Source organism: Macadamia integrifolia, chromosome 14 (genome assembly GCF_013358625.1).
Source record: "Macadamia integrifolia cultivar HAES 741 chromosome 14, SCU_Mint_v3, whole genome shotgun sequence".
NCBI lineage: Eukaryota > Viridiplantae > Streptophyta > Magnoliopsida > Proteales > Proteaceae > Macadamia > Macadamia integrifolia.
In genome coordinates, this window is record NC_056570.1 from 19,652,276 (window position 1) to 19,669,155 (window position 16,880).

Here is a 16,880-nt window from a genome sequence, read left to right on the forward strand (position 1 = left end):
GGGTTATCTCCCCTTGTTTATTGATTAAAGCCAGGTTTAAGGTATTTATTTTTTTTCTCCCAATAGCGATTTAGAATTAGTTTAATTAATAGATTAGCTTCTGATTTATTAATCGATTCGTTTAGATTTAATTAGGTTCAATCAATTTCAATTAGGTTTGATGTGTTTTATTAAATGTGAATTCCGGTTCAATTAGGTTTATTTTGTTTTAATTGGGTTCAACATAGTTTGATCTAGGTCGTTGGGTCCAACCGTTGATTTTTGTTAATCCGTTTTTTTTTTCTTTCTTTTTTTATTTTGGTTTGTTTTCTATTATTATTATATCTTGGTTTAATGAATCAATTTTATTTGTGGCTTAATATGTTTACATCACTAGGTTCGATTTGATTTAGTTTTCCTTTTATTGTTTTTTTTTTTTTTAGGACCCTTAGATCAGAATCCTACATGTAACCTAATCCCACTGTTTCTTCTTCTTCCTCTCTTCCATCTTTTTTCTCCAGCCGCCCCTCTCCACTCCCTTCTCCTTCCTCTTCTATTCCTCCTAACCGAACCTGCACCTCTTCTCCTTCTTCTTCTTTTTTTTCTTCTCCTTCCTTTCTCTTTTACCATGGCCGAACCCTTTTCACTCCCTTCTTCTTCTTCTTCTCCTGCTACTTCTTTTTCTTCCACAACTGAAACCTGCAGCACCACTTTTTCTTCTTCTTCTTCTTCTTCTTCTTCTTCTCCTTTTCCCTTTCTTTTTTTCTTCCTGCTGCTGCAACCCTTAAACAACAGCAGTCGACCTCTTCCCTTCCTCCAAAATCTACAACGACCGAACCCACTTCTTCTTCTTCTTCTCATCTTCTTTTTCTTTCCTTCCTCCAAAATCTGCAGCAACCGAACCCACTTCGCCCAGCTCCTCTTCCTTTCCTTCTTCTTCTTCCCTGTAGCAAAAAACCACTCCCACCTTCATCTTCTTTTTCTCTTCTTCTTCCCTGCTGCTGCAACTAATAACCTGCAACTCACCTTTCTCCTCCTTTCTTCTTCTTTTTCTCTTCTTCTTCCCTGCTGCTACAACTAATAACCTGCAACTCACCTTTCTTCTTATTTTATTTTCTTGTTTTCTGTTATTTCTTTAATTTTCTGATTAGATAGTCCATGTTTGTAATGCCCACAACCTGTTATTTCATTTATGTTTTCTATGTGGAATCTTCCCCTCCCTTTTTTTTATCCATTTTGGTTTGATTTCAGGTCTGTAATGTATCTAGTCCTAGAACTTAGGGTTGGGATTCCCCTAATTTTAAAATTTAAAATCAAATGATTTCATTTTATTTCCCTCTAAATAATGTATGGAACGTAGTCTAAGGCATATGTTAGCAAGAGTGTGGCTGGCCCCCCTCAAACCGGCTCGTAGCATTAGGTGCATATTGGGGATCTAGGTTTTCCTACTATCTCATATCTTTTGTATTCCAACCCTCACTCGCATTAATATAGTACTAATCTAGATTGATTAAAGTAACGTAGTTAACTAAATTAGTCATTTCAATTATTGTTTATTCAATTGTGGTTTGTTAATTTAGTTTTTTTTTAATCACTGCATTTGGTTTCTTCATTCAATTCAATTTTGTGTAATTACCAATCTTTTCCCCTCTAGTGGTTTGTTTATTTTAATCAATCAACTAATTAGTTATTTAATGTAGGGTAATTAACTACATTAATTAGTTAAAAGATTCTCTTCTCATTAGCTTAACTAGGATTTTAAAAAATGTTTAACTCATCTTAGATTAGCTTAAGGTAAACATAATTAGTGCAATTAGGTTTCATAATTAATTTAATTAAACTTTAGGTTTAGTTTAATCCTCCTATACTAGATTAGGTAGATTAGTAAAAATGCATTCATTTAATGTAATTAATCCATTTCATTTTTTTATAAATTAATTAGGTCTCATTTAATTTATAAATCTTTTTACCAATTAGATTAAGTAGGATTGCAATAATTTATTTTAAAAATTACTAGGGATTAGGATTAATCATTTTAATTAATTCAATTTAGGATTTCATAAATTCATTAATCATCCATCTAGGTTAGGTTCAATTAATTGAGTTAGTTTAATTTAAGTTTTTTTTTTTTAATTTGTTTTTTTATTAGTTTAATCATTTCATTATTTGCATCATAACCTAGTTAGCATAATTTAGACACTTGGTTTAGGGTTTTCACATGTCATGCTCAGATACATGGTTTAGGGTTTTCAGTGACCTAGATTTATGACTAGTTAATAGGGTACAAACAAACTTTGGTAAAATAAAAAGAGACCGGCCTTAGGGTTGGGCAGACTAGGTGCCTAACACCTTCCTAGTCTGTCACTTGACACTTGACACTTGTCCAGAATCTTGGTGCAAACCAGCTTTATCTATCAGAGTCATTAGTCTCTCTCCCTTGACTGGGGGAGACATTTATGGGTCCTAGACCCTTTCTAGGTGACGACTCCCTTTTACCCATAACGTGTATCCCCCCCCTTGGCATTTGATGACCAGGGGATACTATCTCATCTCATTAGGGTCGAACCCTAGCATGTGTACATGCGCTACGTGCCATATCGCGATCCCGACGGAGGTCTATGATATCTACACAAGGTGTCCAGGCCAACTTACACACACCTCGACTAATCCTCGGGGAGACTAGCACAACAACCCACCGCCATGATCTCCACTTAGATTGTAGATGCACAAATGAAAAATCGAACTTGAGACCGTGCACCTAATCCACACAATCCCCAGTTCTCTTTAACTATCTGGGCAACCCACGGGTGGGTACAGAATAAATAAGAAAAAAACACTCACACACACACACACACTCACACAATGCATACGATAAGGTTCGATCCCAACCTCCTCCCTTGGGTGCCGGCTCCACAAGCCGAAGGTACCACCACTAGGCTATCCTAGTGTTTGTTAACAAGCACATCTCTCCCACACTAGAGGTTTAAACTATACTCTATTCAGGACTCATTAATGAAATCATTTCAAGAAATTCAAATGTGGACATCATCTATGTATGTACATCCCCAAATTAATAAACAAATGGTTCATACCATAGCCAATTTTGGGTTTAAACTTATCTCAAATGATTATGTATGGATTACTACTCTTTGTTGTTTGATTGCTTGGAGGAAATTAAAATACTTGTGGTTTTGATGTAAAATCATATCATACCTAATAAATTTGATGACTTTGAAAGGGAAACCTTCCCCACCTTCAAGAACAATAGGGTTTGGTTTGGATCACGATCATCGATTGTGTTGGGTCTCACCAATAAAATGCTCAACCCTTTATAAGGAAGTGAGATTGCCATGCCATCATTGTATCTTGCACCTCTCCTTAAGGGAATTTTTGTGAATTACGATTTTATGCCCCGATGATGCCATTTTTTTTTTCTTCTTCTTATAGAAAGAACATCATTCATTCAAATTTAAATCCTCAAAGAAGAAATCAGTTACAGAGGAAACCTCCCTGAGAAAAACAGAGTTAAGCCAGGGGTCATTACAAGATAATTCAATTAAAATAGGAGAAAAGAGAGCCTTGCGGAAGAGGGAGTGAGCAACATGATTTGTTCTATAATAGCTGAAATGGAAGATGCACTCCACAAAAGAGGAAGAGAGATGGATGATGTCGTCCACAACTAAGCAAATTTCAGCATTGAAGCTCTTTAAGCTAATAGAGTCGATCAACTATTGAGAATCGCTTTCAGAGATAACAAAGGGTCAATCTTCAACGACAACTCTACACACAGCCAAACGAAAGTGCAATGGATTCAGCGATCAAAGGAGAAGTAAAAGCAATTAATAGCACTCAGCTGGCAAAGTGGGCTTATATATATATATATATATCATATCATATCATATCATACTACTATATAAAAGTACATACTCCCTGTCTTTGGTATACTTTTTCAAAATGACAAAAAAACCATTTACATCTACCAAAAAAATTTCCAAAATGGCCAAAAAACACCGGAAAAAAATCCCCAAATGACCAAAAACCCCTCAAAATGGAATGTCATACTACAATATATAAGTATGTAGTCCCTGTCTTTGGTATACTTTTTCAAAATGACAAAAAAACCATTTTCATCTACCAAAAAAAATTCCCAAATTGCCAAAAAACATCGGAAAAAATCCCCAAATGACCAAAAACCCCTCAAAATGGAATATGAAACAAATATCATAATAAACTCTCTATAACTCTCTCTCTCTCTCTCTCTCTCTCTCTCTCTCTCTCTCTAAACGTGGAGGAGAAAGGGGGAGAGTGGAGTATTAAAAAGGCATATAATTATAATTATTAAGTATTAGAAAGACATAATTATAAACCCTAAACCCACTCATCCTCTCACCCCTAAAAATGGAAGATAAATTAAATAATAATAATAAACTCTATAATTCTCACTCTCTCCCTCTCTAAATGTGGAAGAGAAAGGGGGAGAGTGGAGTATTAAAAAGGCATATAATTATAATAATTATTATTAAGTATTAAAAAGACATATAATTATAAACCCTAAATCCATTCATCCTCTCACCCCTCAAAATGGAAGATGAAACAAATAATAATAATAAACTATATAATTCTTACTCTCTCTCTCTCTCTCTTTCTCTAAACGTGGAGGAGAAAGGGGGAGAGAGGAGAAAAAAATAGAGAGAATTATGGAGAATGGGGATGGAATGAACAATTATGGAGAGAGATATACCAAAAAAAATTAATAATAATAAACTCTCCATAATTTTCTATTTCTCTCTCTCTCTCTCTCTCTCTCTCTAAACGTGTAGGAAAAAGGAGAGAGTAATAATTAATTATAATTATTAATTAATTAAATATTAAAAATGACTAAAAAAAAGGCATATGATATTCCTCCTTAAATCTCCCTCTCTCTCTCTCTCTCTCTATCTGAAAAAAAAAATGTGAAGCACAATGGAGGGAGATTCTCCATAGAGAGAATTATAAATAATTATGAAAATATTAAAAAGGTAAATATATAGAGAGAGATATACCGTCAAAAAAAAAAAAAAATCGCTCATAAAATCTCTCATTCCATCCCTTACAAAATCTAAATGTGGAGAAAATGGGTATTTTCTCTCTATAATTTTCTTTCTCTCACTCACTCTCTCTAAACGTGGAGGAGAAATGGGTGTCACTAATTATAATTATTACATATTGAAAGGATAAAAAAATAGGCACAAAATTATGGAGAAATTTATTGCATAAAAACGGTATCTTTCAATGATCTTTCATTGACTTTAAAGGTTTTTACTGCATGAAATCCTTCTTTATATATACCACAGAGAAGACAAAAAAACTAACTACAATATCTTAGGATTTCTCAATTTTTTGTCTCTTACAACAATAGCGCAGAATATTTGCACTTAATCTTTCTCTTATCCTATTTATTAGTAAAAAAACGCTTCCCTCTCCTTCATTAGGAAATAGAATCTCTCTCCCCTTTGTATTTATTAATTTTTTGATACGTTTCTTATTTTATTTATTAGTAAATAAAATCTTCCCTCTTCTCTCCCCTTTATTAGAAAACAAAATAAAAAATCTTTTTTTCTCTCTCTCACACACGTTCCTATCTCTACCCATCAAAAAGCAAAACTAGAAATCTCTTTTTTCCTCTCTCACACACGTTCCTATCTCTACCCAACGTCTGTTATTTCTCTCTCTCTCTCATACACGTTCCCAATCTTTCTCTTATCCTATTTATTAGTAAAGAAACTCTTCCCTCTCCTTCATTAGGAAATAGAATCTCTCTCCCCCCCATGTATTTATTACGTCTCTTATCTTATTTATTAGTAAATCAAATCTTCCCTCTTCTCTCCCCTTTATTAGGTAACAAAATCAGAGAGTTGTGTCTCCTCTTTGGTCTTCTCTCCCAAAGCCCACAATCTGCTCTAAGAGAGCTCCAAGAGCTCCCTTTCTCTGTTATTTTTTTGGCTCCAAGTAAGCTATTGTAAGGTTTATTATACAGTTCTTTAGCTTTTTGTTTTCCTATCCAATGATTTAATTTAAGGTATTCATCTTCGCTCCTTGATCCTATAATGCACTTCTTATCTTCTAAATTTTTTTTTTTTAATCTCAAATTTTGTTTTTAATCCATACTTTTTAAATGTTCGATTTTCTTCGTTCATTTATGGGTTTATCGTATCTAATGTTGGGTTAACTCTCTAACTTGTCTTAGGTATGAAAGAACCTCAGGGCTTCATAATCCTCGATCGGTTGAAGAAGTCTTTAAGGATTTCAGATGAAGGCACACTGGGACAATCAAGGTTCTCACCACTGGTTGGATTTTGCTTCGTTGCTTCTTTCATTCTTATTTTGAGGATTTTTTGCTTTGTAGGTTTTGATATTTATGTTGTTGTTTTTCTTTTGCAGATGTTGAGAAATTCTTTCAATAATGTGATTCTCGTGAGTTCTGTTTCTTATATGGGATTAGCGGGGTTTTTGTTTTAAAAAAGTAATAGTGACTACAGTATCAATTTGGTTTATGGATGCTGTTAAATTATATATTTTGAGTATTTGAGGGTTGCAATTACTCAGGTTTCATTTTAGAATTGGTTGGATCTCAGATTCAGAGATATCTCCAATTTTATCCCTTATTTTATTTTCATGCAATCCGACCAACTCTTACTTCTCTTTGAGTCCTAAGTTCCCAACAACCACTGCTTAATTGGAGATTCAATTGAGCACATAGGACTTACATTAGATGCTCTAATAATTTCTAATGGACAAACTTTTTCTATTGGATCCATGTGATTGCCTCTAGATTTGTCTGAAAAAAGAAATGACTAAAAAGGGATCTCTTCAGCATTGGATATTTCTAACAAAGTGACCCTAAATTGCCAAGTAAAAAAATCTACTAAAGAAAGAGTTGAGACTATCAAGCAAACCATTAATACCAAGAATTAATATGTTCTACAGGTCTTTCAATTATGTTCAATTGATTTTCTATTTTTATGATATGTTCTTTTACATGAAAGCATTACATTGTTGTTTTTATGAACCTTATAAGAAAATCATTTTTTATTACACAATGAGGAAATTGGTGATTGTGATTGCATTATCGTTAACAAGCTTCTGAACTCCCGATTTCTCTAGTTGTAACCAAGGCTATAGAAAGAGCTTAAAAAGAAAGGGCGTCAATGTCGTTCCCTCTTCAGAGACTCCAAGATTGTTTTCATCCACATTCAAGGTTCTTAAACTAAAGAACTCATCCTCGATAGCTTGTAACTAAATCTCTTAGAGAGAGACGAAGAGACATTTCACTAAAGAGAGGTATCTCTCTTACCATTGATGTCTAAAAATATGTTGTAATTGTCTATCATTATTTGAAATTTAATAATTATCTTACATTACTAATTACTTCAATGAATATCATATATGATTGAAATACATCTTTCTCTTTATCAGCCACGTGGATTTACAAGAGTTAAAGGAGGTCCGAGTAATTTCTCCCAATGAAGGGTAAGAGCTTGAGTTTCAGACATAAGAGAGGGGAGGTCCGAGTAATTTACCTTTTTTTTCTTGGAAAGTTGACTTTACTTCATAACAAAGCGGAAAACACCGATCCTTGATTTTGTTGGTACGAGGAAAACACCAATCCACACATGCTTAAAAGCATGAAAATGGCTTACACCGTGCAGTTACCTTCCCTTTTATATTCGTCGATGGCCGAAGGTGTATGGTTCCTAAGAGTATGAAAGCCGTTTTCAGTTCCCAAACATGTCTTCTTCTTCTCTCTTCTCCAGACCTTCGACTGTTGGAATGCAAAGAAGACCTGTCGCTGCACAGCCTGATGCATCCAATCAGATGCCTTCTTCGGCAGTGATTCATCCAGACATCGATCCTCCTCCGAAACCAAGGGCTTTAACTCAGTGCCTTGCTGTGGGATTCTTTATCTTCCTTGTGTTGCTGCAGTTCTTGCCGGTCACCCATGTTCGTGATCCTTCTGGTCCACGCGGTAACTGGCTTCCCTCTGATTCCAATCTCCGTTACAAATCCGTCTCTTCCCCTGTGAGCCCTTCTTCCCTTTTCTTTTTCCCTTTATCTATTCTGAATTTTGAGTTGAATTGTATGCTTGTCTAAACCTTTCTAACTAGGCTCTGTTCTGGGTTTAGAAATAGAGGTTGGAAGGGAAATTGAAAGGAACTGATTGGAATCTCTGATTGAGTGTTTGGTTTTCGGTCTCAAAATTGTTAGAATCAGAAGAATTCGCTCATTATTAATTTATTAGTTGCTTCCGGTGGCAGTGTAGAGAGAGGGAAAAACTAAGAGACGTGGTCAGTCTGGGACGTCCAACTATGAATCATTCTGATTTGGTTGAAAGAAATCCTATTGTTACCAACAATGGGATTATAATGATTTTTATTTTTGTTAAGGATGTGACTGCAATGATTACTGTTTGATAAGGTTACCCTCCAGATATTTGGATATACATTATACATAAGAAACATTATTTTGATTCTTTGAACATAAGGCAGAAGCTGGACCGGCCAATTCACTGCGTTGAACTAGACCCAGTATCGGAGCAAATAATTCAAGGCAAACCCAGCTTTTGTCCAAGTGGTCAGAGGTGGAGGAAAAAGGCCAAGGAGTCATACCATGATTTTCCTACGGCTGCTGAATGGCAGGATTTCCATATATATCCAATTTGATTATTAGGATATGGATAAGCATATATTTGATTGCACATTTATACCCTTCTATAATTTCTATTAGGATTTGAGAGTCTTCTATAATTTCTAGTAAGATTTGAGAGCTTTGTAATATGACTAATGTTAAGTTTGTCTCGAATTCTTGACCTGTTTTGAAGATTGACCCGCTCCAACATATTTGGTGGCTACCCGAATGGGAAGTTTTCTGAGATCTGTGATGGAAGCAGAGGGGTTGGACTGATAGGCCCAAGCCCAGAGCCCATCACTGATCTCTTATGGGGGTGCAGGGGCTATTATGGTTTGACAGGATTAACCGCGACCCGATGGGTTGACCCGCGACTTGGAGTATATATAATGTACTGTTGCTTGTTGAGAAAGTCACTGTATTTTGGGGGTTTTTCGAGCTAGGGTTTTAGGGCGAGTTTTCTCACCGTTGCTTGGGTGTAATCTCTTCTGCATGGTGAAAAATTTTCTTCTTCGCCTGAGGACGTACCACACCACCCTGGTGTGTGAACCTCGTTAAATCTCTGTGTCATGCGGATCTTTTGTCTATTTATTTTCGTATTTCTTGGTGTTTGATCTAACAACTAATTTCGTCAGTCATAAAATTTTATATTTAAAGATTATTATAATTTTTGGGGATTACGGTATCTTCAATTATAAGTACAAATGTTACCATAAAATAATCATGTGTGCCTTAAGCATGAATTTTATTTTTTGTATTTTCTACCATTTTTATTTTTAATTTGATATACAATATTTAAATATTTAAACAGATTTGGATGCAGATATACCTGTTTCCGTGTCTTTTTTTTTTACCTATTTACAGCTCTTCTTTTCCCCATTTTTTGTCCTATTGATGTATAACTGGATTGGACCAAAATCAAACCAGATGACCCCTTTTGAAGTATGGTTCCAAGCACAGTTTGCATGTAGAGATTCTGTGGAAATATTTTCTATACTTGCCAAAATCTGACTAGAGTATAGATGGGTATCCCATTAATAAATGAGTTTTAAGCACCCTTTTCATTTGATTAATTTGTTATGCTGTAAAGATTCAATGACTGAAAACTAGAGATATTATGAACTCTGTTTTAATAGAAAATATGGGTTGTAGTGTAAAGATCAATAGAAACACTAGAAAACTAGGAATAGTATGTGTCCCATTTTGGCTAATCCTACTGAACTGTTGGTTCTAACCTTAACACAAAGTGAAACTAGGTGCACATGGTTAAGAGGTGAAATTGGAGGAACTGACAAGGAAGGAAAAACAGAAACCAAAGGCAGCAATGTTGGTTATAAATACCCAAGGCCCTTTATCAAAAAAACCGTGTTTTATCCTGCCAGAGCCCTCCATTTTCTCATAAAATGGACCTTACAAACCAGGGCAGTGCTGTGCAGGTTGCCCATTTAACCAGTTCTGTTATCTCATAGGCTTTGTTGGCTGCTTAGGATAGCATTAGACTGTGAAAGTAAGTGAAAGTGTGCATGGAGAAAGAAGGGAAGTGAAAGAAAAGGTAATAATGAGTTACATTACTAAGAATGCTTAGAGTTGTGCTTCAACTAAGGGCAGGAAAATGGGAAATGTGGGGTAGGAGTAGGACCCACACCTTTGTAAGATTTCACATATTCTCTCAGAATACAACCAAGATGAAGATGGTGAGACTTTATTATAATCTTAATTGGGAGAATGTTAGTGTGTCAGGAATTTGAGAATTCGAGGGAAAAAGCATTCCTACAGAAGAGCACTGGAGAGTCACCATAGTGGGAAAGAAACTGAACTTTCACTTTACTTCATACACTCATTCTCTTAAAAGGAAAACTACTTAAGAGTTTTTATGAAAGTATGGAGATCACTTTTCTTCTTCATTTTTGTTGGATTTTCTAAGTGTTTGGTTGTTTGGAGAATATATTCCTTTAAATTTTCACCTTTCTAATACTCTATTATTTTCTAAAGTATGCTTGGTCAGATTTTGTAAGAGAGTGTACTAAAGCTTAAAAACGGTTGAGTCCCACTCAATTTATACATTTTTCGCCTTCTATGCACACCCAAACATCTCATTTTCTTCCATTACAAATCCCCACACTCTCCTATATTCGCTTGCCGAGCATTCTCTCACATTCTCTTAACAAGAAGAAACATACTTTGTGAAAGAACCTCATTATCCATTAAATATCAGAATTCCTTGTGTGGAAATACTAGAATTCATGAATCACCTCTCTTGCACTGCCCATGCTTTCCTCTCTTTGTTGCTACACAAAAATGCTATTACATGGATGATTTTGTGTGACCCAACGATTTGAATTATTGGTATTGGAAATGGTATTTCAAACTCGCATTCTACAATCATCCAAACGTATATTCAGAATGGATTCTGGCCCTCCATTTTGCATTAAATAGTGGATTTGGAATCGTTGACATTGAGACCTATCTCCTAGAATGCTAATCCCGCAATTCAAAATTTGCCAGATAGAAATCAGCAATCGTCTCTTTTTTTTTCTAGGATCCCCTCTCTCTTTTTATTAGAGAGAAAACGTACTACTCTAAGGAACATATGGTAGAGACTAGAGATTATGAAAAAGCCTGAATGGCAATGTACATGATGAACATGATATGGTGGCAGCAGCAGCCATTTGATGTTGACAAATGAGAGGGAAGGATGCTCTTTAGCTAAACAGAACCCACTTCTTTAAGGACTATGGACGGGCTAAAAGTTCTCTCTTTTCCAAGGAACCTGGTGATCTGAAGCTAAAACTCCATCTGGTGCAGGATTACTAGCATTTGAAGAATCCAGACTAAAGAAGCTCAAAGCTGGCTTACGTTCCAAATCATCAAGGGAAGGTGCTCCAGAACAATATTTTAATATCTGTGCAGTTGGGTGTGGTGAATGGTTTTGTGAAGATTTTTCAGTTCAGATTTCTGATTTCCCTTAAAACTGACTCAGTTAAAATGATAAACGATATGTGAAGGTTGTTTACTCAACCGTTGTTTCCATTAGTTGGTTTCAGGATTCCAATTGTCAAAAGGATTCCATTCAGGAAACCATGCCCCATTGGAAGTAATCTCGTACGAGACTCGAAGCTTAGATTTTCCTGTCGGGATTGTTTATCTAAAAACACACTCTAAAGCCTCATTATCTAGCTTATTGACTTGATCCTTATCTAAAGTTAGTTATTTGTGCATTCCATAAAAACTGTAATGTTAATTTTTCCCCTATTCTAGTACAATGTTTCGTGTGGAAAAAAATTCGTATCTTGTAATATAATTGTTTTGCTATTATGGTTTTGTGTTTCTTGTGGAAAATTTAATCTGAGAGTGTCTTCCCCTGCTGGTGGGAAGGGTGACATGATACACATTGTTTCTTGGATGGACTGTTTGGATCTTCAAGTCCTTGCTGTTCTTGCAAACTTCACTTTGTCAAACTCAAGGTTTGTTCGTCTCATTATGCTACACATGCTCTTCCATGAAGAACATTTGGGAACAAGTTTTAAAAGTTTTTATGATTGATATCTGGCAGTGCAAGCTTTGAACATAGCATTTGGGCATAAATATTTGTTAGAAATGTCTTAAAGTTGTTGTATTGCTTACCTAAAACACCAAACATCCTTTGGAATCAAAGTTGATGTTTGTAAGGGATTAAGTGCATTATGTAGTAGGTAGATAAAACCTGCAATTCATTTACTTGTAAGGATAGGCCGACCTCACTTCGCCATTATGATCTTCTATTTCCCATTTGAAAATGCCAAAGTAAGCTTTCAAGAGCGGTTGAAAACAAGACAGGAAACACCATTATTGTGCTGTAATGGGGACTAGGCATGTGTGCATTGGTTCTGGAATCCATGAGATCTATAAAAAAAAATTGTATCAGAAGATTCTGGTTTCATCTGTCCTTCATGTATACCTTTCATTTTAGTGCAATTTTTATTACCTTTTACCTGGTGAATAGAGCTTGTATATATGCACCATCCTAAATTCTGTTAACAACTATCTGACCCCCATACAGTATAGGGGGTTGAGTACTGAGACTATATACACGATCTGACCCCCATCCTGAACTCTGTTAACATGGTTTGAAATTTCGACCAAAATGGAAAAATGACTTAGTTCAACATGAGTTGAAATGAAACCTCACATGAAACACGGGGAAGTCCAGCTTTCGATGAAATTTCTACTTATTTTGGTCACTTTGACGCAATCAGTGAAATTTTGTCCATTTTGTCAAAATTTTGAGCTTTCACCCCCTTTCTCTTGAGAGCTCCAAAACTGTTTAGAGAACTTCAAATTTTTTTGGCATGCTATTGAAATCAAGGCTTCATGACCAGTCAACTATGGGGCATCCACTTCAACATTTGGGTATATTTGAAGCATCATTTTTGGCCAATTTTCCCAAATTTCAAATTTCCACTTATAGAGCTGCTATGATGGACTTTGAGAGATTCTTCAGGCAGAGGATACATGGCTTTGATATGTCATGGGTCGAAAGTCAAACTTCCACTTTGGGTGTCTTTTCCCCAATTTAATGATTTAGACATAGCATTCTTCAATTGGCAATCCCCGAAGTTGTAGGATAAAGTTCCAGGTCTTGGCCACTGAAATGGCCATTTCTCGTTTTTCACCGGACCAAATTTTGGTACTGAAATTACCAAAATGACGAAATATTTCAGTTTCGGTGAGGGGTCAAAATCCCACAAAAATCCGAAATTTTAAACCTTGGTTAACAAATCATCCCTATCATTGGCTAACCTCAGGACTTGATATGCCTTTTTCATTTTCCAAAAGCCCAAACCATTTTGTGTTTTGTAATCCCATTCCAAATTAGAAGATCAATGTTAAGGCCCCCTATATGAATATAGGAGTACTGAAATTCCAATCGCTGCCTTGTTGGAATCACAATGGTCGCATGAGTCATGACACAACTGATTGTCCTACTATCATGGTCAGTGTACCTAAAGGCCTAAACATGCCAGGTCCCAAGTTTCCCTGGGCACACTAAAATGAGTTCAGATTTATGTTCTCTAGAGGTGACCCAAAAGAACTTCCCTTCAAAGAAGTACACCCTTACCACACTCCATTCCTGAAAGATATCAGCATGATGTATTAACTATTTTACAATGGGTAATATATTCAGCTTCTTATTTTCAGACATCCTTTTTGTCTTTCTTCACGAATGCTTTCAAGGACTCATGAGCAATTGATCTCTGAAAAGTATGACCATTTACCCCCAAAAAAGATCCCTTTCCATTGTGTTTTTTGGTTTTTTGGTTTTTTGGGTGAAGGGAAATAATTGAATCACAAGGTGTTTTTTATATTGTTTTGACAATTAGCGGTGTGGTTGCATTATATTTAGTTGGATTTCTTATAAATAAGTTGAGAGAGGTCGGCTGGGATAGTTTTCTCCTTTTCCCATTGACTTCATCTCTTATTCCTGTTTTCTTCTTCTTCTTCTTCTTTTCTCTTCCTGTTACTGTTAGTACAGTTTCTGATTTAGGCTAGACCAACATACTTGGTATTTCTTAAATTTTCATGTACTTGGTGTTTCTAAAATTAACCTATCAATGCCTCAGTTGTTAGATTCATCTTTGTTACAGCTTCCTTCTATTTGACTAATCCTGTTTATTTTCCTTTTCAGATATCCAGACAAGGTGTACTTTCATTTCTTCGTACCTTCAGGACATGACGTGAAATTTTATTATTACAAGCTGAAAGTGTTATTTCCGCATTCCAACCTTGAAGTTCTCGAGTAAGGACCTTTGAATACCAACATGTGTATAATTTAGATCCTTAGTAAATGTTTTACTGTCAACTTGAGTTAATAACACTCACATTCCAAACAGAAAACAAGGACCCAACTTATCATTTTGTTTCTTTGATTATGATTGTAATTATTATTGCTGTTACTGTCGTTTCTGTTAATAGTTTGGAAAAAGAAACTCATATATGAACTTTTATTCCAAATATTGTTGGTGTCAAACAATAAGATAAGTGGAAAATAAATAAAACTAAATAATAAATGCAATTGAGTTTCAAAATTTCACCAGCCTAAACAGCGGAATCATGATCTTAATATTAATAGTTAGATTTTCTTTCTCCATTGTCACCCCCTTAAAAACTCATTGTTTCTGTTCACCCTAACACAGCCATGAATCTAAGAGTTGGTATAATTGTCCTGTTTCAAAAATGCAGGCAGAAGGAAGTTAAAGAAATATTGGAGACTGTTACCTCACAAGGCGAATATGGTGTACCCTCTTTTCATGAAATGGCCCCATTTATCATCCCAATAGCTTATCCATCAATTAGCAGGTTCATTTACGTCTCTCCAGATATAATTGTGAAGGTTGATTTCCTCTCATCTTTTTCTCTTTCTTTTTATTTCTAAATACTTACTGTGTCACCAATGGATCTTGTGAATAGATTTATTTATTTAATTTTTTTTTTTTGGGGGGGGGGGGTTGGTTGGTTTGGTTCAACTTGACTTAAGGTCAAGATTGGTGGCACAGGTCAAACAAAAAGGATATTTAAATTGTTTTCTCTTTTTCATTGATTTACAGGGAACGATTGAAGAACTATACGTAGTTGATCTGGACATGTATGGAGCTGCTGCTGCTGACGACTGTACTAAAAACTTGAGTGCCTATGTTAAATTTGATGTTCTGGATGCAATTCAAAGATCAGCATCTAATCCTTGGGTATCTAAAGAACCTTATGAAAGAAGTGCTTGTGTGCCTGATCTTGATGTGATTTTAATTGATTCAAGGACATCGAACATTGATATGATTGAAGCCATATTGTGGTGGAGCGGAATTCTGAATATAGGGAGTGAAAGGTTTGACACAAATCCTTCTCCAAATTCGGAGCTTTCTTGAGTAACCAAAATATATATGCATACATGTTTAGAACCTTCTTGAGGAAAGTTATGGCAGTACACGAACCTATGTTACTCAGGTAAGGCAGGGGCACCACTTAGATATGGCACTTTGGTACATAAAAAAGTGTGTTTGGGTACACTCCTACTTTGAAGTTTCTGGGAAAAAAGTGTGTTTGGGTACATAAAAAAGTGTGTTTGGGTACACTCCTAAATTATGTAATAAAATGGTATTTTCTCTGCTGCCTTTTCTTTAAACTCCATTTTTTCTTTAAAATTCACCTCCATTTCATGTAAGTTTAATTATCACCATATCTATTAAATGAGAGTCACAGTATGAGTTCCCTCTTTGAACGTGAAACACATGGGATGGACAGTTTTGCAAAGAAAGAAATATTCTAATTCTTCTTTTGTGGGCTACACCTACTAGTATTGATTGTCTTTGAAGAACATTAAAATTGTGTTTTAACTTTTCAGTGGAGGTTGGAGATGTCTTGAATATTCTTCAAAAGGGACAATAAATAATGTTAGTGGGATTAACAGGAAAGACAGGAATGGGTTTCTGAGCCAAACAGGCTCTATCTCTATATTCCTAAAAGTGTTATACACTTCCCAAAGAGGAGACTTAAGTGGACTATACAAAGTCATAGGGCCTCAATTCCTACTTACCATATTTGTAAATTTTTAAGTTACCAAATTATATAATACTTTGACTGTTTTCAAAAATATTTCTCCTTATTAATAAACTTCAAATCATCTATACATAAATCTCTTCTACAAGGTTTTAATTAAGATAGAAAAAAAAATCTTTTACGAGGAAAATTAGAAGTAAAAGAAGTCTACATTTAGCGTCATCATATTCTTTTCTTTTGAATGGCGGACCAAAAAGGAGAGAAAAATAAAAAATATGCAAGGACCAAAATGAGGTAGGTTGACACTTGAGAGCGACAAAGAGAAAATTCAACCAAGTCTCCACCACAAGAAAAAATTTAAAAGAAGAGAAAAAGTATAGAAGACGACAAATCAAGGAGGTCACTTATGAGTGGCTTTGGCCACTCAGAATAAGCTCTTTTGACCAATTAGCATGTTTGGTAGCCAGAAAGAGGATATCATAGAAAGCATTCACTTTTCTACGGTCACTGATCAAAAGCACATTCATTCAGTAAGGGATTTCTCCTCAAAATAGTGTAACCTAGCTCAATTCGCCTCATTGATTCCTTCTACAAGCCTGAAATCTCTACTCCTTTTTTTCTGATGGCCAAAGCCCCCTTATGGTAAGTAGCGCTTCCACAGGACCAATGAGCGATAGTGGGGTGTACTGACTTGAACCCACAACCAG

At 35.4% G+C, this 16,880-nt stretch overlaps 1 protein-coding gene and 1 long non-coding RNA gene across 2 annotated transcripts; both read left to right on the forward strand.

Annotated features, from left to right (window-relative positions):
- On the forward strand, window positions 1-6,559 carry LOC122061163. Its single transcript, XR_006134574.1, has 3 exons — window positions 1-41; window positions 6,206-6,306; window positions 6,400-6,559. It is a non-coding gene; the product is annotated as an uncharacterized LOC122061163 (long non-coding RNA).
- A 963-nt stretch (window positions 6,560-7,522) lies between these two features.
- Window positions 7,523-15,838, forward strand: LOC122061161. Its single transcript, XM_042624363.1, has 6 exons — window positions 7,523-8,036; window positions 10,561-10,566; window positions 11,994-12,107; window positions 14,309-14,419; window positions 14,863-15,013; window positions 15,228-15,838. The coding sequence occupies exons 1-6, from the start codon at window positions 7,747-7,749 to the stop codon at window positions 15,540-15,542; spliced, it is 987 nt and encodes a 328-aa protein (XP_042480297.1). The 5' UTR covers window positions 7,523-7,746; the 3' UTR covers window positions 15,543-15,838.
- Window positions 15,839-16,880: the final 1,042 nt, after the last annotated feature.